The sequence below is a fragment of the Clytia hemisphaerica genome, unplaced genomic scaffold (assembly GCF_902728285.1).
Source record: "Clytia hemisphaerica strain Z4C2 unplaced genomic scaffold, Clytia hemisphaerica genome assembly, whole genome shotgun sequence".
Classification (NCBI taxonomy): domain Eukaryota; kingdom Metazoa; phylum Cnidaria; class Hydrozoa; order Leptothecata; family Clytiidae; genus Clytia; species Clytia hemisphaerica.
The window spans coordinates 646594-670332 of NW_027103836.1; the positions used below are offsets into that span (position 1 = coordinate 646594).

At 35.4% G+C, this 23739-nt stretch overlaps 2 protein-coding genes across 3 annotated transcripts in view; both read right to left on the reverse strand.

The window, feature by feature from the left end:
- Nucleotides 1-4857: 4857 nt before the first annotated feature.
- Nucleotides 4858-23739, reverse strand: part of LOC136807115 (uncharacterized) — a 28032-nt gene continuing 9150 nt past the window's right edge. The window contains exons 2-8 of the mRNA XM_067063685.1: nucleotides 17697-17794; nucleotides 17136-17214; nucleotides 16482-16567; nucleotides 15137-15195; nucleotides 14568-14618; nucleotides 14094-14253; nucleotides 4858-5311 (exon numbers count right to left, since the gene is read on the reverse strand). Coding sequence (XP_066919786.1) covers nucleotides 14097-14253; nucleotides 14568-14618; nucleotides 15137-15195; nucleotides 16482-16567; nucleotides 17136-17214; nucleotides 17697-17747 — 483 coding nt within the window. The 5' untranslated portion in view covers nucleotides 17748-17794 and the 3' untranslated portion in view covers nucleotides 4858-5311; nucleotides 14094-14096. The remainder of the gene's footprint in view (nucleotides 5312-14093; nucleotides 14254-14567; nucleotides 14619-15136; nucleotides 15196-16481; nucleotides 16568-17135; nucleotides 17215-17696; nucleotides 17795-23739) is intronic.
- Nucleotides 9311-13621, reverse strand: LOC136807102 (uncharacterized). 2 transcript variants are annotated; one of them, XM_067063668.1, is made up of 5 exons: nucleotides 12012-13621; nucleotides 11406-11659; nucleotides 11093-11226; nucleotides 10487-10764; nucleotides 9311-10004 (listed from the first exon to the last, which is right to left on the reverse strand). In XM_067063668.1, exons 1-5 carry the CDS (start codon nucleotides 13189-13191, stop codon nucleotides 9736-9738), a joined length of 2115 nt encoding a protein of 704 aa, XP_066919769.1. In that variant the 5' UTR covers nucleotides 13192-13621; the 3' UTR covers nucleotides 9311-9735. The 2 variants fall into 2 exon arrangements, with proteins under 2 accessions (XP_066919769.1, XP_066919768.1); XM_067063667.1 differs by having other exon boundaries at nucleotides 11406-11662.

Sequence of the window (23739 nt, forward strand, 5' to 3'; positions counted from 1 at the left end):
ACACTGCTGAAATTTTTTCTTCAAGCAAAGTTATTCATACTTAAAACGCAAAATAGTAGACCACAGCTAGCGGTCGAGAAGGAATCTTGCGAAAGGATTTAAGAAAAGAACATTTTTAATTGATGATACAGATTTGAGAGAAAATGCAGCTTAGACCATAAACGTTGCATAATAAAGGTTTTTTTATCATTGGGTGGGGAGCCTGTCCATTAGATCTATAGAAACTGAAATTTTCGTTGGCAAAGATGGAAAGATAATGGGAGTTGTTTGTACCTTAAGGAAAGAAATTTTGGCAAATTTGGCGAATTGCCCAAAAATTTCCCCGAATTCGCCAAAAAAAATTTCCGCCAAATTTAATTTTTTTTCAATTTAGTCTCTATTTCTCCTAAAAACCCCTTTTTTCCTCTTTTTCATCTAAAATATTGAACAAAAATGGGTCGTTGGCGAAAATTAATTCCTACAAAATTTAGAAACTTTATTAAATCGCCAAAACAAATGCCGCTAAATTGCACCAAAATTAGCGAATGGGCTTATTCACCAAAATTTCTTCTCGCCAAAATTTCGTCTCTTAAATCTTAGGTAAATGTTCCATGTATTTTTTAAGAAAAAGATATCTTGAAAAAGTCATACCAAGTTTTTTTTTGGCTAAAAGTTTATTGTTTAACCCTATTCAACCTAGGCTTTTAGGGGCGGTTCAGAACTAGGGGTTCTGTACCACCCCTTAACTTTTGATCTAGTGGGTCTTTTTGGATGAAATTTGGCACACAAGATCCTTGTCACATAAGGTAACTTTTGACAAGAAATTTTTTTGATGACGTCACTCATCATGCCCAAAGTGAGCAAAAACCCTCGTTCTTATAAATAGCTATTGTATTCTAACAAAGGCTTTAGAAAAAAGTTGCCTAAGTTTAAAATGCTTATTTCATCCTAAATATTAAAAAAATTACGGTTTAAACGATATATATTTGACATTAAAAATAAATTTGCATTGGAAAAGTGTCAATTTTTGTGACACCTTACTGTCAAAAATGTCTTCATGCACAAGGTGTTAAAATTTTTAGGTGTCAATTTTTTTTTTTTTTGAAGCTAAATAAAAGTTAGGAATTTACAGAAAATTTCATGGCAAAAGCTCTATTATTTCAGGAGCTATTACCAATAATTTGACCTCCGAACAGACACCCCCCTAGGCCAAATAGGGTTAAAATATATTCCTTGCATTTTGGAAGGAAAATCGTTGGAAAAAACATATCACATTTATGAAAGAATATGTTCCTTGTAATCTTTTTGAAAAATTTCGTGTATTTTCGGAGAAAAATATTCCTTGTATTTTTGAAGGAAACTGTTTCTTATTTTTTGGGTGTTTATCAAAACCTGAGAGAATATTCTTTCTATTCATTCAGCCGCTGCATTAGACTGCTTTGTAAGATTCGTTTACCTGGGACGCTTCTTCGGTTTGAACCCTTTGAAGGCACGAAAAGAAAAAAAGACTCTTTCTCTGATTTTTCCAGAGGGAAAGACAGTCTTCCTAATTCGTAGGAAGGAACCCCTGTGCCACAGATCATGCTGATGGGAAAAATACCCCACAATTTCATCCCCTCCGAGAAATTTACTTTGATTTCATCCCCATTTGAAAGTTCAATTGGAAAGATTACACTCCAAAACCATCCCTACTGGAAATACGTAGGAAAAAATACCACCAGGGCACTGAGACAGGAGTGTATTTGATGTTTCTTCGAAAAAACACAGGCTTTGATATTTAAAAATCATCCAATAATTACTTTTGGTCCCTTAAGGGTCTGGATGACGTATACAGCCGGCGAAATGCTCCTGAATATTTTATAAGCGAACCCTTGAGAATGAGATGCACACTCAACTCAAGCAGAATAAAAATAACCGATGATGGATCTGAAATTTAATGATTCCTTACATGGGCTGATGAATATTGTCGCAATAATGAGGAGAACAGCGCCTCTTCCCCCAACCATCGTATAAAAGTGTGACACGCCAAATACGCAAGAGTTATATTAATTTAAATCTACCATTAGTAAAATTTGCACCAACTTTAGAGAGAAGGTGCTTTCTCTAAAAGTATCGTTTTAAGTAATGAAAGGTGTTAGAATGTGGCTATGATCTTTATAAGAAATAATTTTTCTGTTTCCTGAACCTGTTGAGTTAAGCCCCTGTTGACATTTCGAAAGAGTGGAAATGACTTTGTATCAGTCTTCATTCATTAGAATTATTTGAAACGCCACAGGGTTTCAGTCTCAGCGAGGCGTTTCGTAATGTTTCCGTCAGCTATAAAAAATCAGACATCATTTGTCAATTTCGACACTGAGATAGAGAACAAATTGAATAAGAATGCCATTGTAATGTAAACCTCTGCTCTCCTCCGTAGAGAAAAATCGATCAAAATAGTGAACTAAAAAAAAGGACTGTTTTGAACGCGAGCAATGCACCAGCGGATAAAACGTTGTCTTTCATTGTTGATATGTATATATCATTGGTAGAAAAAATTAAATGTACACCGCTAGGATGAATTATTTTGGTCTGCTGAGATCTTAGATTCTAGTCCCTCCTTGTCGCAGTTGAGTTAGGCATGGTTTGTCGAAAAAACTGAACGTCATACTTCCGAATTCTTTCTTTTACTTCCGGGTTTATAATTATGTAAGTTGTAGCATTCATCTCGTTAAAAGTCGCGAAAGCTCGTTTGAAGCCACTTAATTCCCATCCAGAAAGCCCGCGCGTGGTTTTAACACAAACGCCAGATTGAAAGTAAAATCTATATCGCTAGATTTAAAAAAAATAGTCCTAAAAAACAAAGGAACCACTAGATACAATCCGAAAAGGGAAATAAGTGGCTTCACTTTTTCTTGCCTGGGAAAGGTTAGAGATTCTACTCTAGCCCTTCGGGATTTAAACTCAATGGCTACATCTAAGTAATACGAATTTATTTCGATGTTTTCATGTAACGAACGGACAGATTGATATCCAGATCGACAATATAACCCGCAAAGTTAAGATACAACTAGTCGTTTCTCCATTTTTATAAGAATGATAGTTAGTTAGTTATAATAAGCTATAGCCCGTCTGGCAAAATATCAAATAAACCAATAGTTTTCATTTAAAAAAGGACCTGGGACCTAGTACGAAGTATGATGATGATGATGATGAATTTGATATCTTGTAGAAATTAAAACTAAAGTAAAATGATAAACTTACATGATTTTGTGAAAACGGTCAATAACAGCAAAAAGGTCTTCAGGCTCAACATTTGCTTGAGATAATTTGGTACCAGTCTTCCAGGGAAGCTGGAACAAGAAATCCTTCTTCTAATTATAGACTCTAATGAATATGAAAGTTTTACAAGAATAATACGCTACAACCCAGTCTGTATAAAAATCCAAGAAAAAAAGCCAAGAACAAAAAATAGTAACAAATCTATAAAGAAGGAGTTAGCAGGCGAAACTCGGCAGTACTGTGACAAAGTGCACAGTGATGCAAATAAAGCATAGACGTGTAAAGATATTTTATAAAAGGTAAGATAAAAATATCAAAATATAATAGCCGCATTCTTTTTCACCGTTCAACATCTAAAAGGAAAGATAGGGATTCCGACAGTCTAGAAAGTGTATATTTAGAACTATAATCTCGGTCATATAGTCTATATTCTGAGCTCTATTGGACTATTCTTGGACTTTTGGATCCTCAGATCCTAAGCTCCTAAGTTTTAAGTTTAGCGTTAAAACTCTACCCTTCCAACCTAATTTAGAGCGCTTCCAAATCCTTTGTGGTTGTAAAGATTTCGTGGGAATTTCCTTTTTTTCTCAAATATTATGACTTTGAATGTACAATCGTGTAAAAAACTGGTCAAAATAGTTTCGGGTAAACTTTTGTTCGACGGGAGATCCCCCCTCCACCCCAAAATCAAGGTTGAAGTTGTGGAAGAAAGTCTGTCAAAATAGAACACGTTCTCCTCCTTCAAACCACTGAATCTAACGAGAATATGTGATTAAAGAGAAACATGCAAGCAGCAGTATGTAGCTACTTAAGTTTTCAAATCTACAAGTGAAAACATAAAAAAGAAGTTGCTAAAGGCTACAAAAGTACAGGTTGATTTCATTAAAAATGGTATTCGCTACACGAAAACAGATACTTTAGAAAAACAACCTTTGCGAACCAATACCCAACCCAAATATCAAAGTCTCTAATTTAATGAATGCCTATTTAATTTGTCAAGTTTGGGCAAAGGTGTATCATGAAACGAAGTCCTTGCAAAATGATGGAGAGCTTTTTAAACCATATTAAGGAGGAGATATTAAAGAATATTTCTTGTGTGGAGATTCATATTCGGTATATGTAAAGAAAATATCAAGTCGCAACTCATCGCGTGATTTAGGAAGTTATCAATCTTTCTACAGAAGGAAATCTTTTACGAATAAGACCTCAGTGTGGTATTGAAATGTTACAGTTTCTCTCTTTAATGTATTTTATTATTTCATTTAATACATAATACATGACTCACAAGCCTAAGACAATAATATATAAAACATTAGTCAAAAAGACAAATTTTCTGATAAATTCTAAAAAAGTTTTAAAATGTGTCATTTCGAAATATTTTACCACTTAATCATTTGTGTGTGCCCGCCATCTATTCGTAACATCGGAACTTCGGATAGCTGAGGTAGCCTTGAAAGCTGCTGAAACTTCGTTACAGTAACGTTGTTGATTTAGGTGACATATCCACTGATCTTTACATATCCCTGGACTAAGCTAAATCTTCCATCGTTGATCGAAGTTTTTTTGGTACCCGTAGAGAAGCCATTGTAGTGTTAAAAATTAACGTCTAACGGCGCTACATCATTAAAAATTGGCCATTTTCATCATGGACATTCTTATAAAGTGTATTCTTATAAAAAAAAAGCGTGTACCACTTTTCAAAAACTCCGATTAATAAGATTTTGCTTGGTCAGGGATTGAGAAACTTGGGTCATCAATAAATGAATATCATATCGTGCTCAAGATTTCGTCACTTTATAACTTGAGTCCAGTCTCCCAATTCAGCAACAACGAATCAATCGCTTGTGTTACTATAAGTAACACTTCAATTGTCACTAGCTTTCAACACAACAATCCAGTTTGGCTAAAATGTCCATTTGTTAATCATAACGCCACCAGGAATCATTTTGTTGCACACTTGGTTTCATGTAACCGACCGCCAACACCAATCGCCTTCTAGTCCTCCTTTTTTGTAAAAACGTTTTTTGAGGATCTGGATTCGTGTGTATATACTACATTTTGTTTAAAATTTGATCTAATGAAAACAGACAAGCTCAAATACAATATAGGTGGACACCTAGAAATCTATTCATTCTATCTCAGATTAACATAGTCGAATTCTTGTAACCCCAGGGATGTCGGATTTTATATAAAGGTAACAAAATTACAAGTCTCAGTTCTATTCAGCTCCAGAACGAAATGAAGGTATTCTATTGGTTAGAAGTGATGTTAAACATTAATTTATGCATGCATGTGTAGAGTTCGTTTTGGGGCGCTACATACGGAAGCTCTGAGTGACCACAACGACAATAATTTCTCACAACAATATAAATCACTCAAAACAATATTTCAAACTCTTACAACAATATTTGAAACTCTCACAACAATATTTAAATCTCTCACAACAATATCAAATAATTCTCACAACAATATCAAAAATTCTCGCAATATCAAAATTCTCACAATTTTCTAAGCGACATCATGAAAAATCGGAAAATCTAAAGTGCTCTCTCCCTCAGTGATTTTTACGTCTCATTGATGGTTAAAAAACTTCTGAAGTTTTCAATTTTCATTAAAACTATAATCATAAGCCCCGGGGGTACTAGGGTTGCGAGCTGATAGGGGGGTGGATGCCGCCCGACTTTCGACTCTTGGTGGGACTAAAAAGAAAACAAAGGAAAATTTTGTGAATTTTACGACTCTTATTGGGACAAATTTGACCAAATTTCTATCTTTCCGGGGGTAAAAAGTTGATATTTTCCTATTTCTCTGACCCTTAGTGGGACTGAAATTTGACTTTCTGATTCTTCTGGCCCTTAGCAAGACTTTGGAAATCCAAAAAAGGTACCCTTAAGGGCGGCACCATACCGTACCCTCCATTTGCCTAAGTAACCCCCGGGTAATAAGCTTTATAGACGGTATGGACCAACTTCTAACGATCAATCAGAAAATACTTGAATATATATATAAAATAAATGTGGTGCAGTCTCCTCCCACATTCCGTGCATCAGTTGCCATCGTGGATTCTCCACGGAACTCCATGGCGACTACCAGACTATCTGTAAATTTATTGTAACTGTATGACCGATTCAATCACCACGTGAAATATTTGGCTACACGCAGACGCCTCTAAGTTGCTAGTAACGAAAGGCATTGCCCACACGGAAGATTTTTCATCATCAAGACGTAGAAAAATCACTGCGTGAGAGCATTTTTGATTTTTTCCGATTTTTGATATTGTTGTAAAAAAATTATGGAAGCCGACAAGGGTCAACGAGCGATTTCTTCCGAAACCTGTCGAGATTTCTTTCAAGCTGTCGAGATTTCTTTCAAACTGTCGAGATTTCTTTCAAACTGTCGCGTTCTCAAAAACTGTCGCGTTCCCAAAAAACTGTCGCGTTCCTAAAAACTGTCGCGTTCCCAAAAACTGTCGCGTTCCCAAAAACTGTCGCGTTCCCAAAAACTGTCGCGTTCCCAAAAAACTGTCGCGTTCCCAACAACTGTCGCGCTCCCAAAAACTGTCGCGTTCCCAAGAATTCTCGCGTTCCCAAAAACTATTCAGGGAATCCTCTTTTGTAGCCTCGTGGCGCGAATTCATATCAGTCCTTTTTTCTTCTTTCTCATTTGACGATGTTTTGTCACTTGTGTGGCCATGATGTTCGTGGTATTTTTTGTGGAAACTGTGGCACAAAAAAACGAAATAAGGATGTAAATAATCTTGGAACAGAAAGAGAAATAATCGAACACTACTTCAAGAGAGGCTTTCAATATGAATCGATTCTATTATTCCTAAGATATAACCATAGATTGACCATGAGTTTAAGTACATTAAAACGAAGATTGAGACATTATGGTTTGTGTAAGGCTGGTGGTGAGGTCGACGATGATCAACTTCGACAGATCATTAGTAATGAAATTGAGGGACCAGGAGCTCAGCTTGGTTACCGTGGAATGTGGAACAAAGTGAGAACAACTTACAATATTTCAACTCCAAGAGACACCGTGATGAGGCTTTTAAAGGAAATCGACCCTGAAGGTACGGAACAAAGAAAGGCTAGAAAGTTAAAAAGGCGAGTTTATCAATCGAATGGTCCTAATCATGCATGGCATATAGACGGTTATGATAAATTGAAGCCTTACGGGCTCCCCATTCATGGTTGTGTTGATGGGTTTTCAAGAAAGATTTTATGGCTCAAGGTTTGCAAGTCAAACAACAACCCAAATTTAATGGCTAGCTTTTTTGTTAACTCAATTAAAGAATTCAAAGTGGCTCCAAGGGTGGTACAAACAGATTGTGGTACTGAAAATGGTCTTGTGGCTACCATCCAATCTCACCTTCACAACGATGCCGCAGCTCATCGTTATGGTAAATCAGTATCTAATCAGAGAATTGAAAATTGGTGGTCACATCAACGGCGCGGTTACACTAATTGGATTATCAACTTCTTCAAAGAATTGGTAGACGAGGGAGTGCTTTCTCTCGGAAACAATTTGCATTTGAATTGTGTATGGTTCGTCTTTTCGTCATTTTTACAAAAAGAATTGAACACGGTCAAGGAAGAATGGAACAATCACTTTATTAGAAAATCTCATCACAGTTTAGTTAATGGAATCCCTGATGAGCTTTATTTTTTGCCAGAAACAAGAGACTACGAGGATTGTGGATTAACTATGACAGAGGATCAAATGCAACAGTATTTAGAGCAAAATGAAATCGTTAACCAAGTTGGAAGAGTTGAAAATAATGACGAGGAAAGTGACATTTTCGAGTTTTGTCAACTCATAGTTGATCATTTTGGCTACGAGCACCCACCTAGGGACTGGAAGTGTGCAAAAGAACTATTACAAGTGATTATCAACCATCTGAACCGATAAAATATATTTTAACATCCTTATAATATTTACAAATATAAAGTGATCTAAATAAAAAGATCTAAAAAAGGTAGAAAAAACAAGGTCTCCATAAATTATTTTTAATAGCATTTGTCTCGTCAGTGTTCAAATAAAATATCTCCTATGAATACAAACTGGAAAAGCATGGCAGACGATACTTTTGAACTTTTAAATAATTAACGCTGGAGGAGCAATTTCGAGTTGTGATCTATGTAAATTGCCAACCCATTTTCAGAAATCGAAAAAAATGACCTGAAAAAAAATGACCAATAAAAATTCAATGAGCTCCTGTGGGCTGAATAATTCTTCAAACGTCTAAAACTTGGTGTCCATTGGATGCAGAATTTAATGCAATAAAAAACAAGCAACCGTTTCTGTATCGAAAGTTATGGGGCTACTACCTCGGTAGAATGTCTTAACGAAAAAAAATACAGTTGACGCTCTCCAACTCGATTTTCAAGGGTAATCGGATTTTCATCGAATACAGGAGTGTATCGAAAATAGAGCTAGGAACGAAAAATATAAGCGAGGCTCAATCATCGGTTTAACCGTGAATCAGGAAAAATATAGAATACATTGTTGAAAACTTAAAATTTATGGCAGAAAACTTTCAATATTTTCCTGTTTTTAGAAGTTTTGAAAAATACCAACCAGACAGGTGGCCGATAGAATTTCAAAATTTTAATTCCAACACAAAAAAATTGAAAAGCCTAATTTGGAATTCCGTCCTAGGCCACCAAACACACCAAATCGAATAAGAGAGCGAAAAAACCTTCACGAGACTGCAAATTTCCATCGAAAAACGGGAGCTTCTCAAATAATAGAATGTCGAATTAGAAAGCGTCAACTGTAATAATAAACAAAACTAAAAATTACCATACATGGTAAACTCTGTTCCATACCTAATTCAACATAAAAAAATTATTTTTAAGCCAGTTTAAGCAAAAAATAAAAAATAATCTGGATACAACAAAACATTTCATTTTTCTCGGTAAATAAAAACTAAAAAAAGAACTAAACTAGTATTACCGTATGGCTTCTAGTTAACGCCGTCCCCTAAATGGAAAAAGTCTCATCTCTTCGTAACTACAGTTTTGAGGCTAAAAGAGACCAGAAAAAAGCAAAAAAGATTTTGCTCTGAAAACTGATTCTCGAAAAGAATTTAACAAACAAATTCCTTTGAATAAAAATGCTCTTAAAATTCCTAAGATTTTTTAAAATAACCGGGGCGTTTATTATACGGAGTGCAAGTTAACAAAATCATAAAAATCTACTCAAGATGCCTTTAGAAAGAGACTTGAAAGGAAACTGATGGTAGGGGAATAACCCCCGAATAACGGAAGAGAGTGAAGATATAAATACAAAGAAAAAGACCTGCAATGGTACCGATTGGAAAATGATGAAATTTTCTACAATTTGAGTAGGATCAAAACCAAAAAAAAGAAGTCCCACAGATTAATATCAAAAGATTTCTCTTCAACTACACCCAGTTCCTTAAAAGTCTCCACTGAATTTCTTTTCTACAAAAACATGAAAACAATTGAAATGATCAACGTTCTTTGATATTTAAGACAATTGGAATCCCGACCCTTTCTTCATAGCCGAAACAAAAGATTCCATCATTTGCTCTTCAGTTTGTATATGGACTGGAATTTTCACATACAATGCACATGTGCTGACTGTGGGTAAACAGGCACAGGCCGTCCCGTTTGGAGAAAGGCCACAGTCATGTTTAAAATATATTTTCATCTTGTCTGCCGGTAGACCAACAGGAGGGATCGTTTCGCATCCCGTCAGAAACTTCATTAATATTGGTGCCGGAATTAGGGTAGATTCTAAATAAAAAGATCAAAATGTATAATTATTGACAACGAACCCCTCGAAGAAAAATTAAGTTAAAGTCATGTTCGCAATGTTATGACGCATAGATACTACTAATAAATTTGTTTTTGAGCTCGAAACAACATTTGAGGGCAGCAGTTTATTCTTAAAAAGGATGAAAGAAGTTTAAAATTTCTCATCCACTTTCATATTCTTACATGATTTTTAAAACAGTGTCTACGAGAACAAGGTGAAAATCGACTAAATAAAGATCTCAAAAGAATATCTCTAAGAAGTTTCCAAATTAATAAGAATGAAAAGTGGGAAAAACAATACTAGTCTTATTAGTAAAACTCGAAAAAAAAGCTGTCTATAATATTTTTCAGCAATATGGGAACTGAGATAATGCTAAGAAAATCTCAGTCTCAGCTAAATGGGCAAATCTGGGAAAACTTCTAAGAGTACCTCAACCTCTAGAAGAAAAAATGCAACGTACCATTCTGAAAACATTCATCTACGAAGTCCAAAAATGATTTGTAAGTGTTGATAGCATTATTTCTCTTGTTAGATCCAATTTCATTTTCGTATTGTGCTTCCAGCTTTTCTAGGAGTAACTCTCGGGTCCATGTGTAAGTTTCCATTGATGGTGTAAAGACAGGTCGAAAGAGCTCAAAATTTTCACGGATTACAGTTAATGCGCCAAATGCTTCCATTCCTTTTGATATTTGACTCAGAAGATGCAACATTAGATGTTTCTCTTTCATGAACAGCGACCTGGGTTAAAAATCAATCATTTAAAAAATTCAATAGGTCCTTCCGTTTATCAAATTTGAAAAAACTTTCCATTCCCCTGTTTAATGTAACCACCACCCCGTTTGTAAGCCTATAAGTAAGGCACTCAAAAGTACTGAGACCTAAATTTGGAAAACAAGCAAACCAGAGGCATATTTTGCAAGTCCAAGAATTTATTTTATTTTTGCACCCTGCAAAAAGTGGATTTTATGCCTTAAGGAGGGGAACTAAAAACCAACAGGACACCAAAAAATAATGAGCAAAAATTGAGTTAAGATAGATAAGTTACGATAGATACTACAATGTGTACCTTAGGACCAGTTGTTGATCATCCATTGTTACAGTTGCCGGGTTTCTTTGAAAACCGATAGAATCTAATAGGTCAATTCCCTCATCACAGCATAACATTTTTCTTAGTTCTTCAACGTTTTTGGCTTGGTGGATCTGAAATTCGAAAATTTGATGAATGTTATTACAAGCGTCCCTCAAAGGATAGTTAAATACATACTTACAGACACTGAAAGAACTCTGGTCCGCCCCAAAGTTTTAGAACAGAGATACAGACATTGTCAGATTCTCGAGTGAAGTTGAGAATTCATTCCCAAAAAATAGAGAATTCGAACCTGTTGAAATTTTTGACTGCATGATTCTGGATGAAGTACTGTGTTTTCTATCCCACCAACTAGATATTCGTACGCCCAAGGTGAGAGAAAATTTGGAGCTGGTCCACTACAAACAATGGATGATATAAAAAGATGACCAATACATATCATAGTGCCATCACTGACAGACATGTATCCAACAGCGGGTTCAAATCCATTTAAAGGTATCCCATCTGTCACTGGTTTGAAAAACCTCTTTAAAATTTGATTGAATGCTTCTGAAGTAAAGAAATTGTATCACTAATAAAAATTTGACTATTAACCATGGTTCCTTTGGTTGACTTTGGGATGATGTGTTGTCAACCCGACTGTCATTTAGACTTATTTGTTCCTCCTTCATCTACACAAGGCTATGACGTTGCTTTGTTATCTTCACAGCAGAAAAAACAATACATCAATTATTACAATATTCATGATACAGTAATTATGCATGGCTGTATCATTGTTTTTCTGCTGGAGTACCTACATAATTATTCAACAGGTGTGGCCTCTTTGAGAAAAGGTCTATAAAGGAACAGTCAAAATTTGTAAACAAAACCTGACAATACTCTATAATATGATATATACCTGAATAAAATTCTCTGGAAATCCCTCCAGTGTCTTTTCCTGGCTCTCCAATATATTTGATTTTTAAAACCTGTCCAATCTTTGATTTGTTCCACGTTTTCGAAAAAAATTTCTGAAAGTCTGTAAACTCATAGCCCCTTCTCACATTTAGTACAATTGATACATCAGGATTTTGGTCAGGCCGAAATGTAGAAATCACTTCCTTAACTGATTGTGCTTTTTCAACCTCAGATTCTTGGTGTTCATCATTTACCAAGTCGATAAACTGTGTGTTATCATCATACTCATCATAAAAGGTTTCTTGAGCTATCATTAATGGTGTCTTTTCTTCTTCTAAACATTTATTTACATGTTCATTAAGTTCTGAGATGCTGAATTCGGAATTACAAATGGGACATGGCAGTTTACGTTGTTGGGGTGGTGGTGGATCTTGATTTTTTTGAACAGTTTTTGATCGCTTGTTTTTCTTGGATTTCTTTGAGCCTCTTAAGCTGGAGATCTCTTCATCAGATTGAGAAAAACTTGATGATGATGATGACATTTCATCATGTTGAAGCAATTCCATTTGAAGACATACAAAAAGACATACTTTTGAATAGGGTTTCCCAAACCACTCCTGGTAACGATCCAACCTGAACGGCTTGTCTGTTCCTGGGATTGTATTAACAACTCTTCCATCGGAATAACAAAGAGAATACGAATCAGTTGGACAAAAGTATTGGTTCGTAAGAGAAATTTTTGTAAGGGCAGCATCTAAAACTGCATCCCTTGTTGAGTGTTCATTAACTTGAACATTCACTCTACTTCCACGTTCTTGAACAAAAGCACCAGCTTTTTCTTTCATTATACCGACTTGAATCTTCACATCTTTTGAAGCTCCTTTCCGGGTACCATTTTCACGAGGGAGGCTATCACCATCATTAACTTGTTTGTCATTCTTCTTTGCTTTTTTTGAAAAAAAAGCAGTTCTTTGCTTTTCCTTTTCTTTTTTAAAACCAGAAAATGTCAATGGCACATTTCCTTCCACAGACGGTTCACTGTCTTCAGGAACTACTCGCCGGAGCTTTGCAGCACACTGGATGCAAAAGATGTCACCATCAAGTGGCTTAAAGCCACATTTGTGACAACAAGCTTTCACTTGATCCGCCATTTTGAAATAAATATAGTCAGTCGGATTCATCGTTCATTAGGTTTTGATTTAATAAAAGGCACACAAATTACAGTTAGGCTCGACTGAACTGGCGCTTCCCACAATATTCTCCCGCGCAGGTGATTCCCAATTCTGCGTTTATCATCATTCCCGCGGTTATTTTGGGAATCACCCTAAACAATTTCTGTCTTGTCTCTGGCTGGGAACATGACAGATTTTGAGAACGCGACACCTTTTGGGAACGCGACAGTTTTTGGGAACGCGACAACTTTTGGGAACGCGACACTTTTTGGGAGCGCGACACTTTTTCACGACATTTTGGGAACGCGACACTTTTTGGGAACGCGACACTTTTTGGGGACGCGACAGCTTGAAAGAAATCCCGACAGCTTGAAAGAAATCCCGACAGCTTGAAAGAAATCTCGACAGCTTTCGGAAGAAATCGCACGCTGACCCTTCTCGGCTTCCATAAAAAATTGATATTGTTGTGAGAAGTTTTGAATTTTTTTTGTGAGAAGTTTGAAATATTGTTGTGAGAAGTTTGAAATATTGTTGTGAGAAGTTTGAAATATTGTTGTGAGAAGTTTGAAATATTGTTGTGAGAAATTGTTGTTGATGTGAGAAGTTTGAAATATTGTTGTGAGAAGTTTGAAATATTGTTGTGAGAAGTTTGAAATATTGTTGTGAGAAGTTTGAAATATTGTTGTGAGAAGTTTGAAATATTGTTGTGAGAAATTGTTGTTGATGTGTTTTCTTTTTTTGTTGTTGTTTGCCCTTTGTTGTGTTGTTGTTGATGTGACCGCTCAGGGCTTCCGTAGTTACAGTCCTTTCAACTTTGCATTTGCAATTTATGGCTTCGGAGTGAAAAGGAACCGTAGCGTGCGAACGTGGTCTCAACCGCAAGCGTAATAACACTGTGCTATCGTGCTTACCTGTTAAAACATCTTCCATTTTCCTTTCTGTTCATTCCAGACGGGGACGCATTTCATCTGCTCGACCTCTTTGTGACTTGGAATACGTGGTTCAACTAGACCGGAACCGATCTCATAAAACAAAATGGTAGACGAAGTATCGACAATCGCCAAAATCAAACTAAAATGGAGAAATTTGTTGACGAGCTATTAGTAGTAAAAGGCTACAAATTATTACGAAGGGGAATTTTAGGTGATATCTACAGGACATAATAATAACATTGTTTTCAAAACAAAATTTAGAAAGAGATGCCAAAAAATCTAAAGTTTTTTTGAGTTACATCCACACAAATCACTTATCCACCCAAACTTCTTTCCAATGCCCAGTTGCAGATCTTAAGGGGAGTCTTCATTTCTCAAAAGGGAGTTTGGCTAAATGAAACACTCTCCGCCATAAACTTTGGACCCCCTTTAGATCCACCACTGCCTTCTCACCTGTTACTTGTGGATCCGCATTTTGAAGCCATCGTCAAAAGATGGTTCATTCTAAATGTAATTGATTGGGTAAATTTATTAATTTGTCCTAATCAAGTTTGACTCGTTATACTTAAAACTCTTTAGAAATGGCTTGGAAATACTCCGAGAGGACCGCTACATGTTTTTTTACAAGGAAGTGTCTGCCCCTTTGTCAAGCTCGAGCATTCTTAAGCTTTAAAATCATCCAGGCATAGCATATGCTTATTATATGTTTTTGAATTATTATACTTTTGATTCACCCAACCTATCTTTTTTTATAAAATCTTAGAAATTTTGTTAACATTCGATTCAAAAAGCGTTTAGATTTTTGGAGCAGTGGGATGTGGCTAGTCGTGGAATGTTTTTTTTACATGACCACTTCCAAACCTTTTTGAACAGATTAAGATTGACCACATGAAAAATATTTCAGGCTGGCGTATATGCTTATGTTATGCTTAGGAAATCTGCAAATCTGAGCCTTCATATGCTTATAAGCGTTATGCTTATAAAAAAAATTAAATAATTCAAGAGAAGGAAAAACAACAGACCTTTGTGGATCCATATCTTCTGTGGAGGCAACCGGTAACACAAATGACACATCTGACGCCTGACAATAAAAAAAATGAACAAGTGATTAGAATGGATACAACCAGAGGAATGTAAAGAGATGGAAAAACAGCATCTTGAAAACAATGGAAAAACGGCTCGTCATATACCAGGTCTCTTGTCCTTAAGGGAGTTTATGTCGAGTAAATAGGTTGCTTTTGTTGTTGCTATAAAAAATCTGCATAATTAGCGTGTTGTGACAAAATTCTTTTGTTTCAAGCCTGATTATGCGCAAACTTTTAGGGCTTATATTTTGGGTACACATCTCCTATACGAAAAGGTACCTATATCTTCTCGCTCAGAATTTCCTAGCGATTCTACTGATATAACCGCATCATGACCGCACCATAATATGGAAAGCTAGAGCTCGAGAAAATTATAACTTCAATCTTGATTTTACTCGACTTCTGACAGTTTTACAAGAACCAATTTAATATCATTGCGTTAAGAATTTCTTTTGCTATACATTGGTAAAAATATTGTTCCTTATTCTTAAAAATTGAACTAGTAATCGGCAAAAAAGGAAAAACAAATTTTCATTTTTATCGTCAAATCATGTAGAAACCGTCCGATTTTATGGCGAGCCGTCTTTTCTGGACTTTCATTTAATGACCTAATCAACGTTTTTATAATAGAATTTTCAATAGAAGTGATCTTTGAACTTTGAGTAATCAGAAAAGCTGTTTTCCATCTCTTTACATTCCTCTGATACAACGGACAACAAAACTATTCACTTTACGGAGAAAAGAATGCGTTTCAGACACAAAGACATCTCGGGAAGCTACCCCTTTACAGGAAATAAAGTGCTTAATGATAGTCGTTGAAATGATCAGGTTTTTTAGTTTTATCCAGTTCATAACAAAAGAATATCGTTTGGAAGAGAATCTTTTAACCCTTCGAGCATCTTTCTAATTTTATAGTAAGGTAAAGCATCTTGGTGGGCTTGAGACCCCTTAAGATATCAAGATTGACAAGTCCTTTGACCTTCAAATATTGACAAGTAGTAGATATGGATAGGAAATCATTTGTAAAACTTTGATTGGTAGTAACATGTCCCATGAGTATTTGGCCTGTAGAAATTGAAATATTATTCAACCCTGAAATACAGTAACCTAGTCCTGATTTAGAAAAAAAGGGAAATTTTGGACCAGTGGCGTGGCGGGTCGACTAAAATTCGGGCAAACTGGGTAGGGAAATTCAGAAGATTTTGGTTTTTGGCGCCCCTATGGAAAATAAATATCTTTTTAAAAATTACGCGAGCGATAGAGCGATAGAGCATCTACGTACCTCCTTCTTTCTTCGACCTTTGATAAAACACAATTTTTCATCTTTTTCATGAAAAGAAGCCACATCAACGTCGAACCAGTGATGAACTAAAGAGAAGGATGTCAATAGAAAATAAACATCGTATCGTATCGATACCTTGTTTAATATTTTCAGGGTCATTTAATACCAAATAGCGCAAACACTTCACCAGCTTAATAACGATCTACTAAACCGAAATCTACACCGCTATCACCATGCTCACCTACTAACAGGAAACAGGGCAATTTTTCACCAACTTTGACATTGGGCCTGTTTTTCGAAATTTAGGATCAATACCAATGAAGTATAAGCCCGAAGGGCTAGAATCGAATCTTTAACCTTTCTCAGGTAAGAAAAAGTGAAGCCTTAAAATATGCACCGTATTTTGACGACGGATTGAATCTAGCGATTTTGTTTTCGAGTGATATCTTTTTCGAAATTTAGGTGTAAATTTTAGTTTCAATCTCCCATTTGTGTAAAAACCAGGCGGACCGCGCTAGGGCACGCAACTTTGGTAGGATTTGGTAGACTTTAAACCTACCAAGGAGATTCGATTCTAGCCCTTCAGGCTTATACTTCATTGATCAGTACACGCTAACCTTGTCACCAAGGATATGTACCTCCCTCACTACTCACTTTCAATAAGTTGCAAATAAACGAGCATTGTCCGATCGACCACATTGTCTAAAAAACCATCAGCTCTCAAACGATCAGTCTAAAAAAAGCAAATTACAAGATCATTTAAATGTAAGGGTATGCTTGGGGACTAATACTTAAGCTTAGCGTAGCCGCGGTATGAATTTTGCGAGTCGTGATTGATTCCAGGGAGTTTGTCCCAGATTACATATTTCGAATTCAGAAAATTCAAAAATGTAAGAAGGAGAAATTTAAAACCCAAGAGATGAAGCGATTGTGTTTTTTCCCGTAAAATTTGTGCCACTGGTCAGGGTCCCTTTTTTAGGCTCTGAAGATATCTGACAGGGTCTTGAATTTACTAATTCTCAAGAAGTTTATCCGACAGGGTCAACTTTGGGTCGACTGTTGGTTGATTTTTTTCTTCTCTGACAGGGTCCCAAATTTACCAGATATTCATATCATATTCATATCAAGCGGAACGTCCCCGTCGGCCGTCAAAGTCAATGCCCCCCAGATATATACAAACTAATCCTGAGCAATGATGTTTGTGTTAAGCTTTACCACAGGGTGTTTTTCGATCGGAGATATTCTCTCTTCTGGATTCATACTCATGTTGGTCAATCAGCCAATTGCAATTGATCTTGTTGTAATCTGCTTTTCTAAAAAGATGAAAGTGACAAATTTGAAAATGGCACTTATTATTACAGGACAATTATTTTACAGTAGAAAGTTAAGGCGAAATAATAAAATGTAGTGTTTCCGGAATACGGGTAAAGGAAAAAAGCTCTCATGCGGCCGGCTGGAAAAAAAAATTTTTTGTTGCTATTTTTGATAACTTAAGGGCTCTGACCATAGTGAATTTTTCAAAATTGCCGTGTTTAAAATGTGTTTTCTGACTGATGTAACCAACAAAACTATGGCATGTTATACATTTTCTGTTAGACAAACTATTCCTGAATCTGAAAATTCAAAAATTGCATTGAAAAAATTTGATGAAAAAGAAAATGAAGACTTTTGCGAGGAAGAGTATTTCAACTTTGAAGAGCTTAGTTTCGGCGAAGAAAAAACATTTTGAAAAAATTTTCGCTGTAGATGAAGTATCTTTTACCGAAGTATAAAAATTTTCGCGGAAAATTTTTGTAAATGCTTCTTTGTCTCGAAATCTTCAAAATAGTGGTTTTTCATCAATTTTTCATCTGGATTTAGCTTAAAAAAACAGTCATAACTTTTGACACATCTTTTTAGAAAAATTTTCCGCAAAATTTAAAATAGTTCAATTCTTTGCAGACAGTTTGAAAAAAGTTCGAAACAAAAAGGGTAATTACCCATTAAAACTTAGCACTTTTTATAAAAGAAGGTGATGCAACATATTATTAACGTCTTTGTAAAGTTCATAACGTCATTTTTGCAATTAAGCTCTTAATTACTCTTAAGGGGTTTGATTTAAAAGCAAGTTATAAAGGCAATTCTTTGTTAAAAGTGTTAAAGAATCTAAAACATAACTTTTATGTTCAGATACTAAAATCAATTTTCTGACTATGGTCAGAGCCCTTAAGATCATTGAAATAAAACTTTAAAGATAACTTTTACGTACGAACAGTATGAAGTAAGCCCTGAATACTAATGTATCAACTACTGCGGCCGGGTCAGAAATTTTTTTTTTCACCCGGTCAGTTTCCGGAAGCACTACATTTTTTTATTTTCGCCTAAAGATAGATAAATCTAAATGCGAAAGCGGTCGGGATAGGTCCTTTCTCTATTAACTATACCAAAGTAAATCTCACGTATAACATAGCGTAATACAGCAATGAATTTGAAGATATTGAGATATTGAGATATTTGATCTGTTTACAGACAAATCTTTCCCCCGAAAAAATCGCATAATCATGGACAAAAGATCTGTAGACTTTTCAAGAATTCCTCAATAGTGCCGGCAAAAGCCTTTTTGACACCTTGTTTTGACAAGTTGTTTATAATTGATTAAATCATCTAAAATATGTTCTAATAGATGTCTTTCTTTTCGAAAAAGTTGAAGAGCAAAACTTATTGAACCTTCAATCTTCAATCTCAGACAAAAAGAATAGCCTGAAGACTTAGCAAAAATTCATTTCCATCAATGTCGAGTGGATTTGGCATCTGGAATTGTCACCCAAACTCTCCAAATCCAATAAAAACAACATTGGCCCTGGTAAAAATGGGTTTTCAGAGCTTATTTTGAAATTGTTCATGCATTTTGAAAAGTCTACAACCTTTTGACCGGGATTGCAACGCTGGACCGACATTGCAACTAAGTCATGAGGTAAATCTTGAAACTTGATTGACACTGGGACAGCTTATTTCAATATGACAGATCATCCATTCTGCTAGCACCGCTAGGATATCGGAGCCACGACCTAGAGTAAATGTGTGTCACATGCGGGATATTAAGGTCTGCTCGGAGATTAGCGCACCTCATAATTGTAATGGCACATCCATTACATACAATACAACAAATCAAAATGCGATCTTTGCACGATATGGTCTCCCCAAATACAGGGTGTCCCTAATTAAAGTATCGAGTTTGAACATGCGATTGAGTAGAAAAGTTTGTGTGTGTTATTGCTAAAATATAAGAACGTTCTCCATCACACAGGCTTATTACAAAAGGTAGTTACAACCTATGAATTAATCGTAATGACAAAGAAAAAAGAGGGAGAGCTTAAAATACAATTTTGTGAACACGCACATAAAACTTTCTACTCAATCGCATGTTCAAACTCGATACTTTAATTAGGGACACCCTGTATAGAAAAAAAAGGAAAATTAGGAGGCGTGCCCTTCGTAGGGACACCTCATACGACGGAAAATGAAAATAGTTTTGATTAATTCACAATAAAATGAATAATTCCCCGCTAATTTCATTATGATATTTTTTCATATTATAAAAATAAAGATAGAAGGTCCGTTTTTTAATGAATTTTGATAAAACTAATAATGAAATTCGGATAAACAAATCCCGACTTTCAAATTTTCATAAAATCGTTATAAGCCTTAGATCCAAAAAGTAAAGGTGCCAGAAAGAAAAATGATTTCCAGCGGAAAGTTATTTGGATTGGTATGTTTCTCAATACCGTTCTGCTTTCATTTCATTGGTCTAGCACTGCTTATTCTCACCAGATTTAATGGGGAAGAAAAGACACAACGTTTGTATTTCATAACATTGAGCATGGGAGAGCTTGCTATATCATTATTCTATATTACGAAACTGATATTACTAGAATATTATCCTATACTGTTTTACCCTTCGTGGCTAGCACAGTATTGCTTGGGATATTGTCTGATGTATGAAACAATGATATTTCTAACCTTGGATAGGTTTTTCAGTGTCTTCCTGAACATTAAATATCCATTGTATTGGACATACAATAAAACTAAAAAACTGGTAATCGGTGCTTGGGTTTTCAACATACTGATTTTACTGACGTTTTGGTTGAATAGAGTTCCGCTGACTGTTCTAGACACATATTTTTACGTCATATTTGATATTCTATTTCTCATAATATCAATCGGAACGTATACTTATATAATTGCAATGATAAAACGGAAACAAAGAATTGTTAGTTTTGAGCCAAGTGCTGGACCGGCAAGTGCTGCTAACACCACAAGACACCAACAAAATACAAGGAAAAACTCAGTAATACCAGCAAATATACGTAAATTTAGAACCAGAACAAGACAACTTCTATCTGTTTTCCTTTTGGTAATAACTTTCACAACGTTCACCATTTTACCGAATTTCGTTTATTTTGGGTTTGGGTTATCAAGCAAACAGATGGACCCTTGGATTCTCAGCGTGTTGACAGCTATGTACTCGATTAGTTTGATATGTGATTTCTTGATTTACGTTTTATCGTCGAAACAGATTAAGAAGACTTTGAAGAAAGTTTTTTGGTACAAAAGACAAAGTAGGATATGACTTGTGGTTGACTATAAGTGTTAACTCGACTATGTTCTTAATTCGATCAAACTCATCGGTACAGTGAAATTTCCTAAAATTGTTGTTGGCCCCTTGAGAACATATTAGGCGACGTTATATCTCTACAAAACCTGAAGCCTGAAGATTGTCACAAGAGTGGCATGAAACTGTCAGTAGCAGAATAAAAAGGTGTCTTTTCTTCCTGACTGACTATCTCTACAAAATGAACTAAACTACAAGGATTATTTAGCGGTATAGAAACTCGACTGAATAGTTAGTTGATCACTAAAACAACTATTAAAGTTCATTCGCTTAAGTGTGTACAAGTGCACACAGTATGGTACGTATTGTTTTTGGCTTTCATTAACACCCAAGATTGTATATTGGATGTATTGTTTTTATTCAGCTTTTTCGCAAACATCCGAATATTTCCTTAACTCGAACGATTTCCTTTGCCCCTTTTTCGTTCGAGTTATGAGGACTCTACTAGGCCCAACGAGCCGTCTTCAACATAGTGTAATTGCAGATTTTAGATGTTCCATGGAAAAAATTATCATTGAAATCAGATATCTAGAGAAACAGAAGAATCTAAAGTCACTTACAAGTGACGGAAACGTAAATTTTTCCAGTTCGCTCGCTCGCTAAGAGAAAAACGGCTGATTTTGGTGAAGGTGCTCGAAGGTTAATCACTTGTGCTTGTGGTTTAGCTAATTGCTTCACCATTAGTTCAAAGGGATGTAAGAGAACAATTAGAGAAATCATTGCAAGAAAAATTTAGCAAAGGTTCTACGAAGAGCTGATTCAACTTGTTTCAAAAAGATGATTGATTGACTTCCTACTTCTGTTTGTTTAGCAAACCCCTGTGATCAAAATTCCCTGACGAACCGATTTAACTTGAAGAAATCTAGGATTGGTGCGAAAACTTGTCCAAAATTGCTTGTCAACACGTTGTTTTTTTATAAATGCATCCACAATTTTTGGGGACCTTAATTTTTGAAACCTTCTGTTGTTCTTAACTTTTTGAGTTTCAAGCGTGAAAAAGTTTTTACAGTATATGGCCCCCAAAACGGAGACGGCCCCCAAAACGGAGGTCGTCATAAAAATGAGGATTCTGACTTGTAGATTTATCAGAATTAAACGATTTTTGTTTATTTTGAAAGAATGATGGTTATACTTAAAAATGAACATGCTTTTGATGGTTTGAGACGGATTCAAAAGACAGATTTGCGTCTGAAAGAATATTTAAACCAAATAGATAAAAATTGCATAACACTAAGCTCCGTGGATATTGAAAAAGTTAGGAAAATGGGGTAAGGAAACTTTCTACACCTAATGCGCAGAAAATGCAGCTACATCGTGACGTAGAGGATGGGTAACAGATATTAGCTCTTAAGGGCAACCAGTATTTGGGACCCTAGAATCAGCATTGATAAAACGAAATTCTTAATATGAGAAACAGCAAAAATCTTGGAATTCCATTTCTATCAGCTTGAGTTAATAGTTTATAACAAAAAATTAACATTATATATAAAATTTTTCGCTGAATCAGCAAAAACGGCAAATTCTGTCATTTTTTTGCAAAGTATAGGAGAAAAATACCTTTAAAGCTTAATATTTTCAGTTTCAGTTAAGCTTTTTTTCTAACATTTTCACAGCCTATTCCATACATAAATGGGACTATTTTAAAAAGGGATTGGTTTTCAAAAACTTCATTAAGACGTTGTTATAAAACCAAAATTGTCATTTTGAAAATTTCTAAAATTTCAGTTTTGGAAATATTTCACAAAAATCATAAATTTTACATCCATCGGGTCGTAAATTTAAGGGAAAACACAAATATGTTCGTAGTTTTTCTCCCTATTACTACTGGGCTTAATAATTTGATTTTTACTACACCTACGATTTGGGGGTCCCAAACCTCCGTTTTGACAACCAGGGGTATACTGTAAAAATTTATCAAACAAATTTATGCCCAAAACCCTCCAAATCATTTCCAAACTATGGTCAAAATTTTGTATTCATATCTTAAAGATATCTCGAGAAATCGCTAAAATCGCAAACCTCCGTTTTGGGGGCCATTAGAAAAAAGCTACCTATCTTTAAGCGATTGAAAAATATTGTTGAAATTGAAAATTTTGAAAAAGAACTTCTGGGAAATAAAGTAGAGATGTTAAAGTTTTTCATGCAGCAAAAATTTTTGTTAAACGCCTCTTTTCCTCTAGATTTGAGAGAAATTTTAAATTTGATCGACGTTTTGGGGGCCACATACTGTAACTTGTTCCTATTTTCACCATCGCATGAGTATTTTTGTCCATTTTCTGATTTTCCTAAGAAGTCGGGTGTTTTCGAGTCCGCATAGCATTAAAATGTTTTTAACTGGTATAAGACGCCAATCACGATTGTAGTCAGCCGATGTCTGATTGAACCGCCTCCATGGAACATGGTATAGCACTTCTTTGTCGAAATGTATCCAGTTAAAAAACGTGAAGTAACACACACCCCTCCTTTGGAATGGCATTTAAGACAGGGATAACCAAAAGTGGAGGAAAGGATTTTCAAACAGAAGAGAAAGAAGACGCAAAATTTTGTTAGAATTAAAAAGGAAACCTTTTGATCGAGAACATTTTTTTTTATTTTGTGATCCTTTTA

Excerpts from the sequence above, each read along its gene's own strand:
- LOC136807102 (XM_067063667.1), bottom strand. The coding sequence starts at position 13,191 with ATGAATCCGACTGACTATATTTATTTCAAAATGGCGGATCAAGTGAAA. Across the intron at positions 11,227-11,405 it reads GCAGTCAAAAATTTCAACAG|ATCCACCAAGCCAAAAACGT; the intron begins GTTCGAATTCTC and ends TTCGAATTTCAG. Across the intron at positions 10,005-10,486 it reads AGATGAATGTTTTCAGAATG|AATCTACCCTAATTCCGGCA; the intron begins GTACGTTGCATT and ends CTTTTTATTTAG.